Raw genomic sequence first — 19,803 nt, forward strand, 5'->3', positions numbered from 1 at the left:
TTCGGCCAGCGGCATGGATCATACTATGCAGTGTTATAGCCTCCAACCGGATGAACGCTTGCCTGCTTCTACCCGCTATAAAAAACAAGGAGCAAGGTGTAGTCAACTCAGCTGTCCGTGGCCCGGTTGTCATGCAATACAAGCCGCAGCCGCAGGAAAAAGAACAGAAAGAAAGAGTAGTGGTATTGACTCTAGCTTGTCGAGCAAGGTATTCGAGACAATGGCAACATAGCGAATTAGTTGAATTCAACTGGTATTGTACTTGCAACTATGTCCGCGCGGTTACTTGTTTTCTAACCAAATATTGCAACTCCATGTCTTGGCATGTGTAAGATAGACCCTGGACATGTCATATAATAACTCTCGGTCGCCGAGGTCAGGCGTCGGTTAACGACAGTTCCAGACCCTGGGGTATCTATGATCCAATAAAGTACCCTTGATATCAGAGATCCATGGTTCCAAGTACGGTAGTACTCACCGTAATAGATAACTGAGATCAAAAAATGGGAAAATACCATCAGACAAAGGATTCATCATGAACAAGACAAACCTCGGCGGCCTTCCGCTTCTGCCCCACCTTGGCCTCCGGCATCCGGACTCGGCATAAGCAAAACGCTCCGGATGGGCGGATATTTTGGAATAGCAGATGTTGATAAGGCATATCAAGGTATCAGAGTATTTTGATCAAATAACAATCAAGGCGAAAAATACATGGTCTACAATTTTCAGCTACTTGCATGGGGCCTTTTGCTGTTTCGGGTACCTTGCTTTGATGCTGCACACCGGCCGTCCCACACCGGCCTGTCGGTGACAGTCGCCGGGGTAGGGGTTTTTTCTTTTATGTATCTTTTTCTCTTATTTTTTTCTCTTTCTTAACAGCTAGCCTGTAGTGGGAAATGATCACGGTATTAGTTAGTGCTTTCTATAACTAAGTCAGTATCAATTTCAAGCACATATTTTGTGTCCATGTTGAATAGATGTATACCAATACAGGTGAACTTTCAAGTATCAGCAAGATACAGATTACTATCCTATACTAGGAATCACCTAGAAGCCCAAACTGTTCAACAAACATATAGATAGACGGGCATACAGATATAGACCCTTGTCTGATGAGGCACAATACCACTTTGCAAGAAAAAAATTGACATGAGACGTCTTGGTCAGAATCTCCTTGTCATCACAGCCTAAGCAGCCAGCCTAAGCTAATAACCAAGGGTGGTTGGGAAATTAGTGACAAAATGGATCAATGGAGTTATCCTAGCGGCGCAGCGGGATCTCTCTTAACTGGAGCCGGATCAAGACTTTGTTGCTCAAGTCAGGGAGAATTGGTTATTTATTTGTCCTTCTTGACCGCCAGGTCAAAGATTGAGTCAGGGTAACTTAAGTCAATGACCACCCTGGCTTCGTATCCGAAAATATGACAGAGTCAAGTCGCGAAAAAATCTGATCTCAATTTGCGACGGGCTTCAAGTTACAAATAGAAGCCATCGTCGGACCAATGGACAGCCTCGAGTTTCCCCCAGGGCGGGCTACCCTCTCCACTGTATTACAGTAGTAGTGAACCCCGCAATCAAAGTTTGGCCATGATTGGGCTCTATTTTAGCGGATGGAAATGGATTCATAAAGGTCCGTAGCTGGGTACCACCTGTCCATAGGTTCGGCTTGCTGAGGCATAAACAAACAACAAAGTATCAGCCATTGTTAGTATTATTAGTCTATCAAATCCACCTGAAACAACTCGTGGAAATCTTTCATGATTATCAGTGTGTTGAATGCATTGTTTACGATGATATCCATCTAGCAAATTGACTGCCGCTGATACCCATGCCTTCTAAGGTTGTATTAATTCCAGCATTTGCAAATTCAGGACTTGCAAAAACAGGCCCTGAGAAACATTTACCCACTCTGTCCATGTAAAGTTACCTGGACAATGCGGTTATTGAATCATCCGCCTGGCCTGTCAAGTGTCATGTTCCTTGTTTACGAGATTCTCTGTAGCATCAACACCTCGGTTTTTCACATTGACACATGCACAAGTATACATACTAGCCTTGGTTATTCATCAGTGCCATAATCACGCCCTACCGGTATGTTGTAAATGATTAAAGAAAGAAGGAATAATGTATCTGTTTGTCCCAGGTATTTCGATATGTATCCATATTCATTCCTCTAATGCAATCCACTTTCTCACTCGTTAATCCACTTTGTTGGTTGTACCGTACCTACTACCTTAGTACATACAATACATCAGGTACTTCTGGGGTCTCTAGCACGCGATTGATTTCCTCGGAAGGATTCATCGATCTTTACAGTTTACCTATGGGACTGTACCCGCGGGATTCCATGGAGAGATATATTCAATTGCCCTCTACTCTGTGGCGCCCACTAAATCTCAATCCATTTCACCAACCACCACCAAAAAACCCCACACTACAACACTCACTGGAACCAACCACTGTCGTCTGACCTTTGACCTCGCTGTTGGACTCTTTTCTCGCTGATCTTGAATTGCAACAGTTACTGCTGACGACTTGATCTGCGAATTGCCTCGTTCGACTTACCCTCCTACCTATCGTCTTACTTGACCAATTCAATCAATTTCTTTACCTACCAACTATCGCGATCCGATTTCTCCGCGCTGCGCTTCCCTCCACTTCGTCTCGCCTGGTTCGCATGCCTCATCTTTGCACGACGACGCTACTTCTACATTCAACTACACTGTCACCACAGCCTGCTTCTACTTCGACCGTCGCCGACGCTGTGCGAGCTGTTACTGTTGCTGCTGTACGCTTTGCTCATTAGATTGGTCAGTCCAGCTATACCACTGGGTCCAGCCGTTCCTCATGGGGCCGCGGGTAGCTGCATCCTATTCTTTCCTCTTCGTCATCGTCCTCCACAACCGCACCCTGGCCATATCGTACCTGTAGCTGTCGCTCTTTTCGTGTCGCCTCAGTCGCCTCTACCGCTACCTACGACTCCCATGCGTTGAACGATCATCGATTCTCCTATCGACCCTCGAATCACATCTCTACCACAGGTCACATCCTCCGCCTTCCTCAGTGACGAGACTCGCAGCCTCACGGTCCCCCCTGTGACTTGCAGTACTGTTGATTGCTTATACGTCGCACGAGAACGCCCCTTTGCGTATCATATATGGGTGCTTTATTGACTTTACTTGAGTACACCCCATCCAGCATACGAGCTCGACCGATCACTTTCGGTCTCGCTATTATCTCAAGGCTTAACACTCCAGACACGGCTGCATACAGCCCTCTGGCCTCGTTTGCGCCCAACGCCATAGTCCTACCAGATCTGTACCGTACAGCTTAGGCTTTTCCTAAAATTTCATACACCATCTTCGCTACTCGCATAAGTGAACGGTTAAGAGATCAGGAGAAGGATTCTGTTGCGCGTTACCGCGCCACCGTGGGGGTTATTGTCTGTGAATAATACGCATCGCGAATTTCATTCGGCGACGTACCTGTCCCTGCTTGTTTGTGCCATCGAGGCTTGTACAAGTGTGGTTCCGCAAAGGTGCCTGAAAGGGGTACGAAGAGACAGTGAGAAACGAAAAAAGGTTTCTAGGATTCGGAAGCTGCATTCCCGGGCCGCTTTGTGTACAGCAACCTAAACAAAGTCTCGGGCTCGACGAAGCTGAGAGGAGGATATTCCAGCCGTCGCATTACCTTGTGTTGGTCTCCAGGCCTTGTATATAAAACCTAAGACACCATGCCGCACGAGATGGAAGAGAATGGTGCTGAGGTCTCGGATGTTATGTCTGAGAACGAGGACGAGACAGAAACTTTTATCAAAGACGACGACGAAAAGATGGCAGACCAGAGCAATACTGAGGTCAAGAAGAAGTACGACCCAAAGGATCCTTTGCGTCCAAGAAGGAAAAAGGCTCGTAGGGCTTGCTTTGCCTGCCAAAGGGCCCATCTGACTTGTGGTAAGTCTCCTTGCAGCGGCCGTCCCGGCAATTTGTTGGCATACGCCAGTCATTACGATGCGAACTGTCTTTTCCCATTGTGAAGTTTGGCCCTTATATTAGTCCTTCGGTTACCAGTATCTAGCTGGCTGACTGTTTGCGTACTTCTCATAACCCATTTCTGTGAAAAGAGTCATGGTTGAGATCGTCGTGCTTGAAGGTCAAGAAGAAGGTTTCAAACTGACATCTTTCCAGGAGATGAGAGACCATGCCAGAGATGCATCAAGCGAGGTCTCGCCGATGCATGCCAGGATGGCGTTCGAAAGAAGGCGAAATACCTTCATGATGCTCCTCCAGAAGCTCTTCGACCTGTTCTTGGCCCCAACTACAACCCCAATACCAATCCTACGCCTCCGCGTCCCAACGCACAACGTCAAAATTCGAATGCCAGTCAGTCAGATAGCTTGTCTGCTACTGGGAGCAACTTTTTTTCTCAAGCAACTACAACGACTTTACCGGTCTATTCAACAGGTGCACAAACTCCTGTAGGCATCGATGGCCTGCCCTTTAATCCTCAAGCTTCGCCAACAGCTTTCCAACCTCCAATTGCCAATGCGCACCCGCCAATGAACAACATATTACCCACCGGAAATATGGACTTTAACGCCTTGTTCGATCCTAGTAACCCTGCCTTGTACAACTTTGACCTGGAGGGCCTCAATTTTGGTAGCCAGTATGCAGGCTGGGAATTCGGAATCCTCAACAAGATGGCCCTTGGGGCCGAGACACCACCACGGGAGAACTCAATGTCACAAACTCCAACAAACGAGGCCAATTATGCGGCTCTATTCGGGAATGCAAATGGGAACGCAAATGGCTTTGATCATTCCATGTTAGGGGCCGACTTCTCGGGTATGGACCAGAATAATCAGTCTCTGTATGCACAGGGGAACCTCCAGCACGGGTTGCCTCATGCCTATGCCATTGCGGCTGGGCCTACAAGTCTTGCCAGCCCAAGTACAGATGCTACAGCCAGTCCTCATTCAGTCGCGGGCATGGAAGGCTCCCCAAACCACAATTTCGCCGGTATCCCTACAGTTCCTGGCGCGCAACGACACAGGCCGAAGACTGCCAAAGCGGCTCCGAAGTCTTATCTCGGCAAGCGACAAAGGGATTCTGCCGCTATCTACGAAAGCGTTAAGGAGCCCTATCCGTATACCACCGGGTTCCACAACATGGTGGCTGTCTTGCGAAACCGCCTGCCCGCCAACAAGCTATTAAGAATTGCCAAGGCCCTTGGAGAGATTCGGCCGTCATTCATATCATGTACTAAAGACTTGACCCGGCAGGATCTGATCTTCATGGAAAAATGTTTTCAGAGAACATTGGTCGAGTACGATGACTTTTTGCAGCATTGCTGTGCCCCAACGATCGTGTGTCGAAGGTCGGGCGAAGTAGCTGCTGTCAACAAAGAGTTCACCGCGTTGACAGGATGGACAAAGGAGGTGCTGCTTGGGAAAGAGCCAAACCTCAACATCAATACGTATAGCGGCCGCTCGACCAATGGGTCCAGTACGCCAGACAACAATACTCAGGGAGATATGCCCACCCCTCGTCCTCAGAAAGCCACACTTGACAACAGCAGCGGGCGCCCTCAGCCTGTGTTCTTGGGTGAGCTTTTGGATGATGACAGCGTTGTCGAGTTCTACCAAGATTTTGCCGAACTGGCTTTTGAAGACAGTCGTGGTAAGGTACAGAGAAGCTGCAGGCTAAACAAGTATCGGTCATCTCAAAGCCTGGACATCAAGCCAGAACATGGTGTCCCAAAAGACATTCAACCGGGTATTCTCAGCAGCCGAGTCACGCGCATTGATAGTGAGCACGGCATCTCAAGGATTGAGAGAGATGGCAAGGTCGAGTGTACCTACTGCTGGACCATCAAACGAGATGTTTTCGACATTCCCATGATGATTATTATGAATGTGAGTTGCAACGCTGTTGCTGATACAAGATGTGAGCTAATTTTTCATGACAGTTCTTACCGCGATATCTACCAGACCAAGGCCCTCAGCAACTAGCTGTTTAGTCGGCCATGACTGCTGGTGGATTTGAAATACGTTGATTCCCTCTTTCTTGTTTGATGTCTTTTGACAAACGCGAGACCACTTTTAAGCCCTTGGGGGAGGGGCCGTAGTATGGATGAGACAGAAGAGGAAAACAATGGAGTACATGTTTTTGATAGAAGACTAGCCATGGTGCTATTTCATGGGTGGTTAGGAAAGATGGGGTTTCACATGATACCCGGGCAGTATTTAACAGATATAAAACGTCAAATAACAAATACATGAAATCGAAGTATATCTTCTATGTTGCTGTTCTATCCCTAACTCCCAGTCACTTTTCTTTACCCTGGTTTATCCCGCTGTCTCTAAGCATCACGAACTAACCACTGGACATCCAAGTTACCCCCACTGATAACACGGCCCTTCTCAGGGGCCCATGCCTCACGAGCAAGGCTGTTCTTTGCAACTTCGCAATCAAAGTTGATATCCTCAATAAGAGCCTCCAGACTCTTATAGTCTTTCTCCTCACGGATGAAGCCGAGAATGAGCAGGCGCATAGGCACATCGTAGAAGTCTGCAGTGAACTTATGTAGCACGTGAACCTCGGCACTACGGACCTTGTTCTTGTAGAAGGGATTGTAACCAATAGACATAACCATGGGGAAGATGTGGAATGGGGGGTTAGCGGGAGCTCCAGCTGAGAGAAGAGCGTCCTCTGTGCCATTTTGGGGAGCAGCGTTGGATGACGCTGATGAAGGAGCATCGGGATGCTCAGAAGGAAGCGCGAGAGAGGCATAGCCAAAGTAGACGCCTGATGCCATATTTGAGATCCAAGGGGTCAGAGCTTCATCGACGGGAAGGTTGGCGGTAGGGATGCCAAGCTGGGAGACGTTAGTAAGATGGAATAAGAAGGTAAGTGGATTAGAAAATGGTTTCACTTTACCTCTTTGGAGCCGCGTCCGAAACCAGAAATGACCTTGCCTTCCATATGAAGCGGATAAGGGGCCTCGGGGCCGGCGTCCGGGCCGACGACTGAAGGGCGAGAAGGCATGATGGACGATAGAGTCACAGAAGTAATATTGCTTAGTGATTGTTAATATTCAGTCGACTAAGAAGAATGAGAATGAGTACTATGAAACCAAGAGGGTGTGTTTTGTCAATGAGAGTAACTATACCTAAGTCTTGGCTGGTACGCAATGAGAAAAGGTGAGTCTTGGGATGAGTGAGTAAGTAAGAAGCTGATGGCAATTAATTATCAGAGTACAGGTGGGGGTGGAGTTGAGTTGATGATGAGATCCAATCCGATGAATGGTGGGGCACGGCGGGGAGTCGATACCGAAGTGCGAAGGTCGGAGGAATAATGTCGTCGTTGTACTTAAGTCTTTGCCTTAGTAGGTAGTTACCTAGTAGGTATCTAGGTAGTACTTTCAATGTTGCACGCAAATATCTGAGGTTTCCAGTAGATTATATGATAGACTTGAAAGTTACGAGTCATTGATGATCTGAGCGATGAAAGGAACAGTTGAGATTAGTAAGTAGCATGTAAGACAACGCTAGAAAGTGAGAGATAGCTTCAGAAACAGAACTGTATCATTCTCATCATTCTCATCATATTTGTCCCCTTAATCATAGAGGTGATCTCTCAGCCGACACCCGCCATCTGTAACATTTTCACAACAGACACCATTGTAAATTGTATGGCAGCAGCTCACTTCCATACGTCGTATTAGGTCAAGTAAATGTGCATTGTGAAGTACCAAACGATTGTAGTTCACCCGTGTTGAGTCTTTTTACCATAGCCACTCGGGTTATATTTCATTTTGGATAGGAACCAAGTAAGACACTAAACGCCGTTGCATTCCTTTCCATGCACTCTATGCAGCAGTCTCCGTCTTGGTCTCTGTAGCTGCAGTCTGATTGCCTGGCCACTCAGTCCTGCCCAGCTTAATGATATCGCTTGCGTTGAGAATCCAATACTTGCTCGGTGCCTTTCCCTCCTTCGCCAACTGCGCAGCTCTTATGGCCGCTTTGGCAATGACATCGGCGTCTTGACCAATGGTATCTCTGAACCCGGAACTGAGGCTTCCTAGACCGTTAATTGCACTCTGAGCTATGCCCTCCGCAAGGCGGCTTGTCTCTCGCTGGCCCATGATCATGCCTGGCTTGAGAATAACGGCCTGCTCAAATCCCATGTCCTTGATTGCGTCTTCAACCCCATTCTTCATCTTTCCGTAGGGTGAAGAGGCTCCCAAGAATGAGCGCGTACCCCCGCTTGAGATGAAGACAAAGGTCGACACACCTGCGGCCTTTGAGGCCTTTGCCAGTTCAATGTTCAAATCGTGGTCAATCTTCCATTGGTTCTGAATTCCTCCTGCCGCAGCACGGGTGGTACCAAGAGCAGAGTAGACAATAGAGGGTTTAGGTGTGAGGCCAGTGAGGAGGTCTGCCCACTTGGTGGTGTCGGTGTCGACTATCGCGTTGAGCAATGGGGATGTTGCCTTAGGAGCACGTCGAGTGATGGTGTGAACAGGATTATAGATGTCAGAATCAAGAAGGATTGAGAGAATGTTTGAGCCGACGAGGCCGGTAGAGCCAATGATGGCAGCTGAGGAAGACATGGCGTGTAGTTTTGTTATCTGTTGGCCAAGACAATGGTTTGTGATGAAGAGGTTGGGGTATCAGAACGTAAGAAGTGCTTGTGAAGATGGCCAGTTCACAATCGCAGTTTTTAGGGTATCAATTGGGAAAATGCAAATAATGTCCAGGGATCATCGTCTGGTCTTTTTAAAAAGCAAACAAGGACGTTAGGTGACGCTATGGCCCAAGCGATAAGGAACAAGCCACATTGAATTAGCAGGTACAGTACTAACGCAGCATCCAGCAATAACAATTCTCCAACAAAAACATCAATGTATTCCAGAAACTTAATCGTTCTGTAATCAGTTTATACACCATAGCCTCTTGGAGAATCAGTGAAACAGGCCATGTAAGTGAAGCTGTCAGCATATCTTATTGTAACAATCAATCAGCACCTAATCAATTGTACCTGCCTGCATAATCGTGGCTCAGCTGCAGGGTAACAGGGGTCCAAGCTCTTTACTAAGTACCTTCCTGTTACCCCACTTACAACTCGAGCTTCGATTTTGACTTGCGACATCTTTTCTCTGCCTGCGTCTTACACCACCACCTACTGTTCCACGACAACGGTTCGTCGCCTAGTTGTCCTCTCACATACTTATTTGACCGAATTTTATATACCTCTGGAGGTGATTCTTCATCAAACATCGCCACCCCAAATACTACAGCGACCGCTCACAATGGCTACTCAGTACGAAGGTATCTTCACTAAACCCCTCCACCCCTACACCCAGTAGCTAATCTTGTTCTTCCCAACAGTCGAACACAATGTCAAATTCACCGAGGGTCGTCGCTCAGGCCGTCGCGTAGATATGGCCTCCTTCTTCTCCCTCCTTGATCAGATCGCCGAGCCCTCAGGCGCCCAGACCCCTCACCACAACCCTCACGCGACGCCCACTCCCGTAGACACAGCCGCTCTTTTCCGCCTTCTTCAGGAACAATTGCACCAGCTTCAAATGACCGCTCCGACAGACGACAACCGCGAATTTCTCCAGTCTCTCATCGTTAATCTCGAGGGCGACATCAACGATCCTCCGACTCGACTAGCAGGCGTTTCGCAAGAATTTCTCGACTCACTCGATCGCGTGAATCGCAAAACTCTCAAGAAAGATGACGACTGTTCTATCTGCAAAATTCCTTACCTGGAAGATGAATACTGCCTTGTTGTTGAGCTGCCGTGCCCGGGCGGCCACCAATTTGACCTCGAGTGCGTTGGACCTTGGCTACGAAGCAAGGGAACATGCCCTATGTGCCGTCATGATCTGGTGAAGAAGAAGGAGGTTCCCGTTGTACAGGATGAAGAAGAGGAGGAAGACGGCGATATGATGTATGCGTAAAGAGCGACGTGTTGTTGGCATTGTGTATAGTCTGGCGTTTGGAGTCTGAGCCACAGTGGGTTTGACTTTCTGGTGAATATGAGAGATGATGAACATGAACCCACTCGGACATAAAGGGATATACATCACGATTTTGGCCTTCCTGGTGCAAGAGCTTTGTGTTCAACCCGCGAAAACCATCAAGCTATGTTTCTTCACACGATAATGACGCTCTTTCTACCTCAGCATGAACATTCCAAAGACGACTTAAAGACTCGTACGGAAATTATAATTTAATCTCTCTGATGGGCAATATCGTCATTAGTATAGCCTGTATTGCACAAACAGCGACTGGTCAAAGAGCTATCCATGAAAAGAATTCATTCCCCTGGCAAGAAGAAACAGCAGGGTATGGAACTTCAGTACGCAATGATGCAGTCCAACTGATCACTGAACTTCACGAATCGCAGTCGTACTTAAGACTTATGGTGCGTCATCCTAGACACTCGTGGATTTTTTCCTAAGGTCGTTTGACACTAGTATTGATAAGAGCTTCAAGTAAATAACGAAATGCTTGCCAATTCATCACTGATCCACACCCTGTTAGAGACTCAGTTTTCCGTGGCCAGCACTGTTTCTTCTCTCCCGCAGGAGCTCTCTTCATTCGCAGGGCGTTCATTCAACCTCCAATCGTGTCAGCGGCTTACGGCCACCTGAAGACCCTCAGATGGGACGTTAGTAGCGTGGATCGATATCCGGAGATGTGGGGCCGGTCAAGTCGGAGCTGTTGACGGAGATGCTCCGGTGCTCTCCGCATTTGAACATGTTCAAAGACAACAATTCTTAAATTCCAATAGAATGAATGAATTAGTATTATGCTATATATATAAATCAACTAACAAGGGGCGTATCGGTCGTTATAGCCACTGATTAGTAGCTGGCTCTTAACCACTAGCTGCCTATCACAAACCAAGCCATTCCAAGTAAAGCATATGGCCTTATGTCGACTCAATACTCACGATTTGTATAGGTCATCATTGATTCAGTTGTTGTTACAATTATGCAAGTGATCCTTCTGCTCCTGCCTAGGTGAAAACACAATGAATATAATGTGCATTTCGCAGCGGTAACACGCTTCTCATTACCATCCCTTCCTCCTACTTGGACTTGGGCAGATCACCCTTCTTTGGCGCACTTCCACTTCCACTGGATCCTCCCTTCGAGATTTCCTCGCCAGCTCCCTTGGTCTTGATGGTCTTCTCATCGCCCATAGGCTTGCTGATCTCCTGGTTTGCCCCGCTCGCATGCAGGGCATCCTCTCCCTCGGAACCTTTGGACTTGGTCTTCTTCCTCGTCTTCTCAGCCGCCTCCTCGGGCCGTGTCGTGTTGGGGTCAAAGGCAACATCGGCATGCTCAGACGCCATCTGGTCGTCGGTTCCAGACTTTGTGTTTTCATTTGCTGTAGGTTGGAGTGACTCGCGGTCCTGGTCGTGCTTGTAGGCCATTTGTCTGCGTGCTGTCATGTGAAGAGGGCGGATGGTGGTTGCGCTTGTGCGCATGATGCTGCGGAAGACAGACATGATGGCGAACGAGTATAGGGAATTAGAGTAGCAATTTGAGAGGCAATTGAAGTGATGAAGCTTCTTTCTTGTAGCTGGGATGATTTTCGAGGCAATTGGATTGTGCGGTCAGCGAGTTTAAAGCTCTGTGAGCTCCTCAAGCTGGAGTGATGGTATTTGACCTACGTCATCGAACATCATCTGCGATCATAATCGTCATTATTTTGCAGTGTAGGCTACCCTGCACCATCATGATGATGCTTCTCTCTACCATACTCTACATTTACGTGCCCAGAATAATTCACAAAATGGAATATAAGATCCTGTTTAGTTTAATTTATGGATAGCGGTTGCTTTCAGCAAGAAAACTATCGATAGAAAATCAGCGGTGGTCGATTACTCGTGAGTTGAGCTAAGAGAATACGGAACCACCTCCCAAAGCTGGTGGGAGGCATTTGGAATTACGGACGGTTGCAGACTTATTGTCACCACAGCGAGACTAACAGCTAGGTGTTGGAAAAGCCCCCATTGAATCGAAATCGACATTGGGATTATCCAGAACAAGCTAGTTTCTGAGACATCCATCTAGATATGTATTAAGCTCCAGGGATTTGATTCGCAACTGTTTCTCTCTGTCAGCAGTCCAAGAGGTAATACAACTGCCCGACTCAAGTACTCGATCTTGGCTGGATACTCTAGAAACTCTAGACTGCGGGAACATACGATTATGATGAAAAAAAAACTGCATCTTGCATGGATACTAGAAGTCAAACAGTAATGAAAAGAGCATCAAAGCCACGGCAAAGGCGGCTTTGACTATGAGTCGCCCGACCGCCTAACAACCATTTTGCTGGATAGCTAGGACTAGCATGGATTTCGGCGAAGAAACTTTGACGGAGAGAGTGTATTGAACCGGAGAAGCGATTCCTTATTGATAGCAATGTATCCGTACATGCGAAAGTATTGCGTATTCAATGTTGGTCGGGCAGCGGCATCGTCCAAAAGGCACTAACAACGGGTAGTTCGTGTTCTAGAACATTTCATTTTAATTCCTTTTTCTTTTCTCCTGTCGAATTTGAATTGTAGATGGGAGATCAGGACATGCTTGCCTGTTCGGTGTGACGACATATTCATATGAGTGAGGATCAACAGCAAATCACAACTGAACATATGCAGAAAGGATCATCGTTGTTCAGCTCGGCTTGACGACGCGGCCGTGGATCTGTATCAAAAGTAAGCGAGTATCATCTTCAGCTGACTTTATGCAGCCCAGTGAGTAGGTGAGTTACAGGACGAGAGTGAAGAAGACGATGTACACCGCAAATCTTTTTTGAGATTGCTCTATCTCCAGGATGCGATACGAATATGTAATCGTGGTAAAGGAAACGGCTGCGGCGTCAAGTACAAAAAGGAGGATCGGCATCTGATACGGGTGGGAAACAGGGGTAAGGGAGGGATTAGACGAACGCCTAACCACCGGGAGTTACAGATCCTGAAGGTACATACTCGATTGACAGCCTTGCGACTGAGCTGATGTTTAAGAGTAACCGGTCAGGTTGGTACTGTAACACCGTTGAAGAGGCACCGGCATCGACGGATAGATGGAGCCTCGGGATCTTTTCCTTTGATGTTAGTTATCTAGTGAATTGGCTGGGTTGGCTGAAGCCTCCAACTGCCCACATCAAAGAGGCGGGCGCCGTTGCAGCAGGAGCAGGGGCCTTTGGGTGGCACAGACAGCCAAGTACAGCAGGTACATATATTGATTCTGCAGCTAACATTGGTTTTGCTTTTTGCTTTTCTTGCTGTTCTTTTCTGCAACCGTTGTAATGGGTCCAGGCACTTGGCAGGGGCCGGTGTAAGTGAGAGTTCTCCATACCAGAGAAAAACATCAACCGACACCTCTTAAACCCACGAGAGGCATGCTCAACAAGGCAAATAAATCCGCGGGAGACCAAATCCACGCTGGTCTGACTATTAAGTTATAATGGACGCCACATACATGAAGGGTCCCTTAACATGACATGTCACCGGCATCTCCGTCGCTTATCTGCATATGAGAGGCGTTTGCGGTAAATCCAAGACAAGGAAATTTGCTTGCCCACATGTGTATGTAGCCGCAGATATTTTGTAACATGTGAAGCCAGCGAAGCCTTCCAGAACGATGCGATGCTGGGGACATACGGTCTCACAAGTATGAGATTTGGGCAAACACATGTAGTAGTGCTGATGCAGGGGCCCGTCAAGTGAGATCTGTGAACGCATCCCGAAGCCCAACAGCCTGGATAAACGGTTTGGTTGGCTCGTTGGTTGCTAATTCGTTGTGTGTAACGGAGCGAAAGTTGAGGTACATATGCATACAACACGACGACGACGTGAGTCAGCCAACAATAGTCCGTCTCCATTCATCGGTCAGTCCCTGACGAAACATAGGAAGGGGTTTGATGGTCGTGCGCCGGCCTCCTCCCTAATATTATTAACTGGTGCGAACCTGGGCTATTGATTCCAGCAGTAATTGGTTGCGCCACGATGTAGCAAAAAGGCTCAACTTGAACACTAAGAGTCGAATCAATGACCTGCGTACTACATAGTAATAAAGTTGTTAACCCAGGCAGAAAAGGGATGATGATCCGACAGGTAAATTAGGTCAGGGCCATGAGCTGAGACTGATGGGAGTAGTACCAGCAGTGGAGATCCTCACTTGCCTTAGTAGCTCACATGAGGGCTAAGCTGTCATGGTAGTTGATTGGAATTCTGAGATAAGACTCAAGAACCTGATAACTTCAGCTATGTACTGATAGACTACGGATACGATCTATCGCAAATGCCATATCCGGATTTATTGATCCTGGGCCTGACTTGAATGTTTATTTGAGGGGTTAATTGGTCAATGAACGAGCAGGAGCAAAGTTAGTTGGTCGTCTGCCAAGAGTGTAGATCTTGCCCTGTCAGCATTTGGCACTAGGGACCTACAGTACTGTACTCCTTCTTGTTCTCGTTTTTCTTCTTTTTTAGGTAGGTAGATTCACAGTTGCACTCTTCATACATAGCTGTCTTGTGGATCATGGGTTCGCCTCGGCAATAGAGTCAGTTTAGACGAGATTCCACTCTCCTCAACTCTTTCTGGCTCTGGTTGTAGGCACGTGTCGACATGAACCGTGAAGTTGATCAGTCAGTGGCTAGTTAGACCGATTTGCCAGCCACACGCCGTCTTATCCACAAGCGCTACCCCTTCGGACACGCCGAACAACAGGCACCGATTTCGAAGGTTGTAATTTAGTACTTAGCTCATCGGTTTTCAGTGGCTTCTGAAACAATGGAAATAATATCAATTTCACTTTAGAAACGCAGACTGAGCCAATAACCGGCAGCGATGCCTCATGGGTACATTGCGTGAAGAATGATACAAAGACATCCAGATATCCGTAGCTTCACCACTACTGGCTGTTGCTGCTACTGCACCTAGGGACGTTTGCCCACCCTCCTTTGAACGGCAGTGGAACCAGGGTACCGTACACTTCTTTTGTTCACCAAAATATGCAGTGCTGAGATGTACCTTTGTAAGTGCAAGAGTCAGGACCCTTGTCATGGGTCTGATCTGGGGCCGAGTGAACGAACTCAACTCTGAGCCAGACGACCACCAAGATGGCAACGCTCACTTGTCTGTCAATAATAATGTGGCATTGACAGATCTCGTCATGTGTCTGATATACTGCAGTAAATAGGGTTGACCAAAAGCTAGTTGCATGATTATGCAGCTGTGTTCATAGACTGCATACGTAGTAGATCCATAGATGTGGACAATCAAGCTCCAAATCATGTAGACCCTCTAACTGAATCAATCAGACAACGTCTCTTGTCCGTCGGGGATTTTCCGTTACTCTCAAAATCCTCGATACCATTCAATGGGATCTCCCGAGCCAAGCCAAACCAAGCCAGGTCATTCCACCCCATGGTACTAGGGAACGGTTGCTTGATCCTCTCTGCCTGCCGAAACAACACTGTTGTCTCCCAGGAATGATTCTTGATAATATTCACCTTCCAGCCATAACACATAATATTAACTGGTATCTATTAACGATCACTAATAACACCAGTTAGAGAGATGTCCGCCAATCTAGGTCGAGTCTGCCTGTCTTACACGAGACTGTAAGCAGGCAGACAATGTGCTTATGTATACCTACATACACACATGTACACACACATTCTTCAACGATATGCTACCTTCTTGGCTTGACGGTTGATAATCACCCCTGTTTCTGTTTCACTCGTCACAATATTGATACTGAATTAGGGTATATGTCAGTATGTACCTTCGACGATAATCACTACTTCTCTGGACATGGCTTTTTGACCATATTTGGCGATGTCCCCGTTCTAGTTCCATCCACTCATTGTATGTATCTATTCTTCACTCTTATTATTAGGTAGGTACATACTCATACTCTGGGACCCATGTTCTGCGCTGCACTGTCCTATCCGTTGATATGCGGTTGCCCGTGCTTTTCTCTAACATGGGATCTGACTACAAGGGAGCTGGCAAGATTCAGACCACTTTTGAGACGGAATGAATTGCACAGACCAGACATCGTCTTTGGCAGCGTAGAGTTGAGTCGAGTTAAGATGGACGACTCTGTAACAGACTTTCTGCAGCAAATACAGCAACTGCGATAGGTGTACCATGTAACCCCGGGACCCTGTATAGAAGGGACTCTTGCATACCCGCCTCCGCCTACCTGATATGTACGCCCGGCAGACACCTAGTGGCATCATTCCTTCTTTGTTTCGACGGTGTGGCTCTTTTCGCTTGTTGTGATTGTTGAAGCAATTGCTGCAGACTGCTCCTGGGTATTGTCTGATTCGACAAGTTGTAGATTATGTTCCCTTCCATCTCTGAGAAGGACCCTCTCGTCCACCCCACGGATAGCTACTAGCTCAGTTGAGTCTCCTGGGCTTCTCCCTTCCATTAATTTAGTAGTGCCTGGTGGACAGCTATCCGCTACAACACCGCTATCCATTGCTGTCTCAACACCTACTGGTCACTACCACCTTGTCTACACCGTACCTTAGTTGCTACTAGGTATCTCCCCTTCTACTACTTGAATTTCCACTTGACCCATCGAATCTTCTTTCATTTCTTCTTCGTCGTCTTCTTTTCCTCCCTGAACTTCCACCCAGTCTAAACCAGTCCAAGTCAAGGCCTTTCCTCCCATTGCCTTCCTTACTATAGCTTTATACCTACTAGGTTGGGACCTTCACCTACAATTCAAAATTTCAACGTGGCTAGGATCCCTAAGCTAGAGCAACTTTGACTTGACATCCCACGTCTCGAAACGCCTCCACAGGTAGACCCCCTCCTACTCGCTAGGCCTTCCTCTACCTCCTCCTTTTCTTCCCCTCAAATAAGAGCTGCTCTCCTCCCCCCTCTCTTCCCCCGAAAGTCGCACGCCGTCTCGTCGACTTCCCGCCGCCACCTGGACCCCCCGAACGACGTCCTAATTTTCCTCTACAAAACGAAACGAAAAGCGCTGCACTGCGAAAAAAAAAAATCCGATTCTCGCCTCCCGTCCTTTGCGCCGCCCGCTAAGGTCCAGACCCTGCTCTGCTGTTCGCACCCCGATTCGACTCTCTACTTCACAAGCGTCCTAAACCAAACCAAACCAAACCAAACCAAACCCAGCCAGGCCAAGCCTCGTCTTGCTTTGCTGACTTTTGAGCTGCATTTGCGTCTGCTGCACCCCTGCGAACCTGGTCTTCTTGCCATTATCATCACTGTTATCAACACTGCCGAAATCAACACAAACGAACCATATTCGAAAACCGAACTCGATTTCTCAACCTTTCTTTACGCGCCGCAAAGAAGACAAGTGCCCTGTCAGATACTGTCACGGCGCTCCGATTCCACCCTTGTTTCATCTACTAGACTCGAGACTCAGCATGGGACTTTGCTACCTTTCACGATAATTCAACGTCGTCCACCATATCGACCCCCTCACGATGGGCAACGGCCAAGGAAAGCCCGTCGACCTCAACGGCGAAGGTATGTCAACCGGCTCAACTGCTAGATTCATTTTCATCCTTGTCTTTTTCTGTCTTCTCCAAATCGCCATTGGGTCATTTCGATTCTTGTCACCCTGCATAGTATCTGTTGTCTCTGAGCTGCATTTTACTTGGCATCATGTCTTCCTGGTGTATCGTGCATACCCGAAGGATGGCTTACGCTCCAGCGTTCCCTTTCAAGACAACACGACGGTTCAACATTCGATTGTTTGTGAAAAAGCCATTGGTACATTACGCTGACTTTTGCTTACAGTAAATCTTAATCACTTCCGCCTGTTGCGAGTCGTCGGTCGAGGTGCCTTCGGAAAGGTACGAATTGTCGAGCGAAAGGATACAAACCTTGCGTTCGCTCTTAAATATATCCGAAAAGATGAAGGTAAGTTACCGTTAGTTCCTATCTTTTCGTTACATCACTGGCTTCGGAGTCATGGTGTTGAATCGTGTACTACTTCTATCCTTGGTGGCGATTGTCGATTAGATGGGATGTGCAGTCACCGCTTTTGTAGCACCCAGCTAATAGTTGTGAATCTCAGTTGTACGATCTGAGAGTGTGCGTAACATCATCCGAGAACGTCGAATGCTGGAATATGTCAACCATCCTTTCATCTGTAACTTGAGATACAGTTTCCAGGACATTGAATACATGTACGCCCTCCTGCGACACATCCTCGACTCTAGCTCACATTCGATACTAGGTACCTTGTGGTTGATTTGATGACCGGTGGAGACTTGCGGTTCCACATTTCAAGAAAGACCTTCACCGAAGAGGCTGTTAGATTTTGGATTGCCGAGCTTGGATGCGCCTTGCGATATGTGCATAGCCAGAATATCATCCACCGCGATATCAAGCCCGACAATGTGCTACTCGACGCCGATGGCCACGTCCATTTGACAGATTTTGTATGTTTCGTCTCTGTGGTGTTATATCGAAAACTAACCAAATTAGAACGTTGCTTCTGATGTCATTCCTGGCAGGACGCTTACAAGCAAATCTGGCACACTGGCTTATCTCGCACCTGAAGTATACGCTGGTAAAGGATATGACGTTCGAGCAGATTGGTGGTCTTTGGGTGTCTTATTTTACGAATGCATCTACAACAAGGTACGTGCTTATCAAGCCATGCTCTACGGAAGTGCTGACCCGATACAGCGACCATTCGAAGGCGGCTCAGAAGGATCCCTTAGTCAACAGATCCAGGCTGCTTCGCCCAAATACCCCGTAACACAGCCACCTGTTTCCCTCTCTTGCCTCTACGCAATCGGCTCCGCCCTCGATCCGAACCGTGACACTCGAATGGGATCGACGTGGGAAAGTTTCATTTACAACGAATTCTTCAAGTGCCTCGATTTCGAGCTTCTCGAGCTAAAGCGGATCGAGCCGATCTTCGTTCCTTCGTCAGAAAAGACGAACTTTGATGCCACCTACGATCTTGAAGAGCTACTGTTAGAAGAAGCTCCGCTTGAGGCTCGCGCAAGACGCCAGAAACCACGAGAGCGTCTAAAGGATGATGCAACTGAGAAGGAGATTCGAGAAGATGAGCTGTACCGTATGATCGAGTCGGATTTCAAGCCTTTCGACTACACAGTAGCCGCCTATAAAAGGTATGTGTCTATGATAACTATGAAACATCATTACGTTTGCTAATCCGGACAGAATTACTGAGGGCGCCGGTTCTACCGAGGAAGGTTCTCAAGCTACAGATAATACCCCCCAGGCAATCACAACCGACGAAGCAACACCTGTGCCCGTAGCTAATGGGGGCTACCAGTCGTCGCCTCTTAACCCAAGTACCAGCAACGAAAGTCGCACAGGACGCCCAGTACGCCCCGCCCCACCACCTCCACTACAGAACAATTTCCAAACTCGCCATGTTCCGATGGTTGCTGGTCAGCGAATGACGAGTCCTACTGGAGGCGTTCAGGTGACTCTGGATGGCAGTGGTAGCTGGTCTGAGCTGGCTCGTCAGGATGCAACCTTGCCCACGGACGCTAACAATATTGGTGACGGGAAGAGCGAAGGCTCTGGTGGCATGTTTGGATTCTTGAAGAGCAAGAAGGGCCGCACAAATAGCCCCAAGCCAAAGGAGAGAGGTGTGCTAGGCAAGGAAGGCGCAAGAGTTGTCATCGGTTAGAAGAGGATTGAGGCTCGCAACACGCCGTTCTCGCGCCAGATTCGAAGGACCGGCATTCAACCGGCTTTTTGCACGCCGACACTACGGACTGGAAGGCTCGGATATTCT

General features: G+C 47.7%; 6 protein-coding genes across 6 annotated transcripts; 3 read left to right on the forward strand and 3 right to left on the reverse strand.

The window, feature by feature from the left end:
- Positions 1 to 3,517: 3,517 nt before the first annotated feature.
- On the forward strand, positions 3,518 to 6,188 carry EDB82DRAFT_140706 (uncharacterized protein). Its single transcript, XM_025733648.2, has 3 exons — positions 3,518 to 3,952; positions 4,187 to 5,913; positions 5,967 to 6,188. The coding sequence occupies exons 1-3, from the start codon at positions 3,733 to 3,735 to the stop codon at positions 6,015 to 6,017; spliced, it is 1,998 nt and encodes a 665-aa protein (XP_025584533.1). The 5' UTR covers positions 3,518 to 3,732; the 3' UTR covers positions 6,018 to 6,188.
- Positions 6,185 to 7,485, reverse strand: EDB82DRAFT_140752 (uncharacterized protein). The gene is made up of 3 exons (XM_025733649.2): positions 7,126 to 7,485; positions 6,938 to 7,076; positions 6,185 to 6,875 (listed from the first exon to the last, which is right to left on the reverse strand). Exons 2-3 carry the CDS (start codon positions 7,043 to 7,045, stop codon positions 6,360 to 6,362), a joined length of 624 nt encoding a protein of 207 aa, XP_025584534.1. The 5' UTR covers positions 7,046 to 7,076; positions 7,126 to 7,485; the 3' UTR covers positions 6,185 to 6,359.
- A 383-nt stretch (positions 7,486 to 7,868) lies between these two features.
- On the reverse strand, positions 7,869 to 8,612 carry EDB82DRAFT_474168 (uncharacterized protein; the record flags this gene model as incomplete). Its single annotated transcript, XM_025733650.1, has 1 exon — positions 7,869 to 8,612. The coding sequence occupies one exon, from the start codon at positions 8,610 to 8,612 to the stop codon at positions 7,869 to 7,871; it is 744 nt and encodes a 247-aa protein (XP_025584535.1).
- Positions 8,613 to 9,125: 513 nt separating this feature from the next.
- EDB82DRAFT_140823 (uncharacterized protein) lies at positions 9,126 to 10,110 on the forward strand. Its single transcript, XM_025733651.2, has 2 exons — positions 9,126 to 9,330; positions 9,391 to 10,110. The coding sequence occupies exons 1-2, from the start codon at positions 9,312 to 9,314 to the stop codon at positions 9,966 to 9,968; spliced, it is 597 nt and encodes a 198-aa protein (XP_025584536.1). The 5' UTR covers positions 9,126 to 9,311; the 3' UTR covers positions 9,969 to 10,110.
- Positions 10,111 to 10,797: 687 nt separating this feature from the next.
- Positions 10,798 to 11,645, reverse strand: EDB82DRAFT_496154 (uncharacterized protein). Its single transcript, XM_025733652.2, has one exon. The coding sequence runs from the start codon at positions 11,525 to 11,527 to the stop codon at positions 11,105 to 11,107; it is 423 nt and encodes a 140-aa protein (XP_025584537.1). The 5' UTR covers positions 11,528 to 11,645; the 3' UTR covers positions 10,798 to 11,104.
- Positions 11,646 to 17,500: 5,855 nt separating this feature from the next.
- On the forward strand, positions 17,501 to 19,695 carry EDB82DRAFT_523467 (kinase-like domain-containing protein; the record flags this gene model as incomplete). Its single annotated transcript, XM_025733653.1, has 7 exons — positions 17,501 to 17,543; positions 17,817 to 17,939; positions 18,097 to 18,208; positions 18,259 to 18,463; positions 18,510 to 18,665; positions 18,714 to 19,165; positions 19,218 to 19,695. The coding sequence occupies 7 exons, from the start codon at positions 17,501 to 17,503 to the stop codon at positions 19,693 to 19,695; spliced, it is 1,569 nt and encodes a 522-aa protein (XP_025584538.1).
- Between the last annotated feature and the right edge of the window lie 108 nt (positions 19,696 to 19,803).

The sequence above is a fragment of the Fusarium venenatum genome, assembly GCF_020744135.1.
Source record: "Fusarium venenatum strain MPI-CAGE-CH-0201 chromosome Unknown EDB82scaffold_2, whole genome shotgun sequence".
Taxonomy (NCBI): Eukaryota; Fungi; Ascomycota; class Sordariomycetes; order Hypocreales; family Nectriaceae; genus Fusarium; species Fusarium venenatum.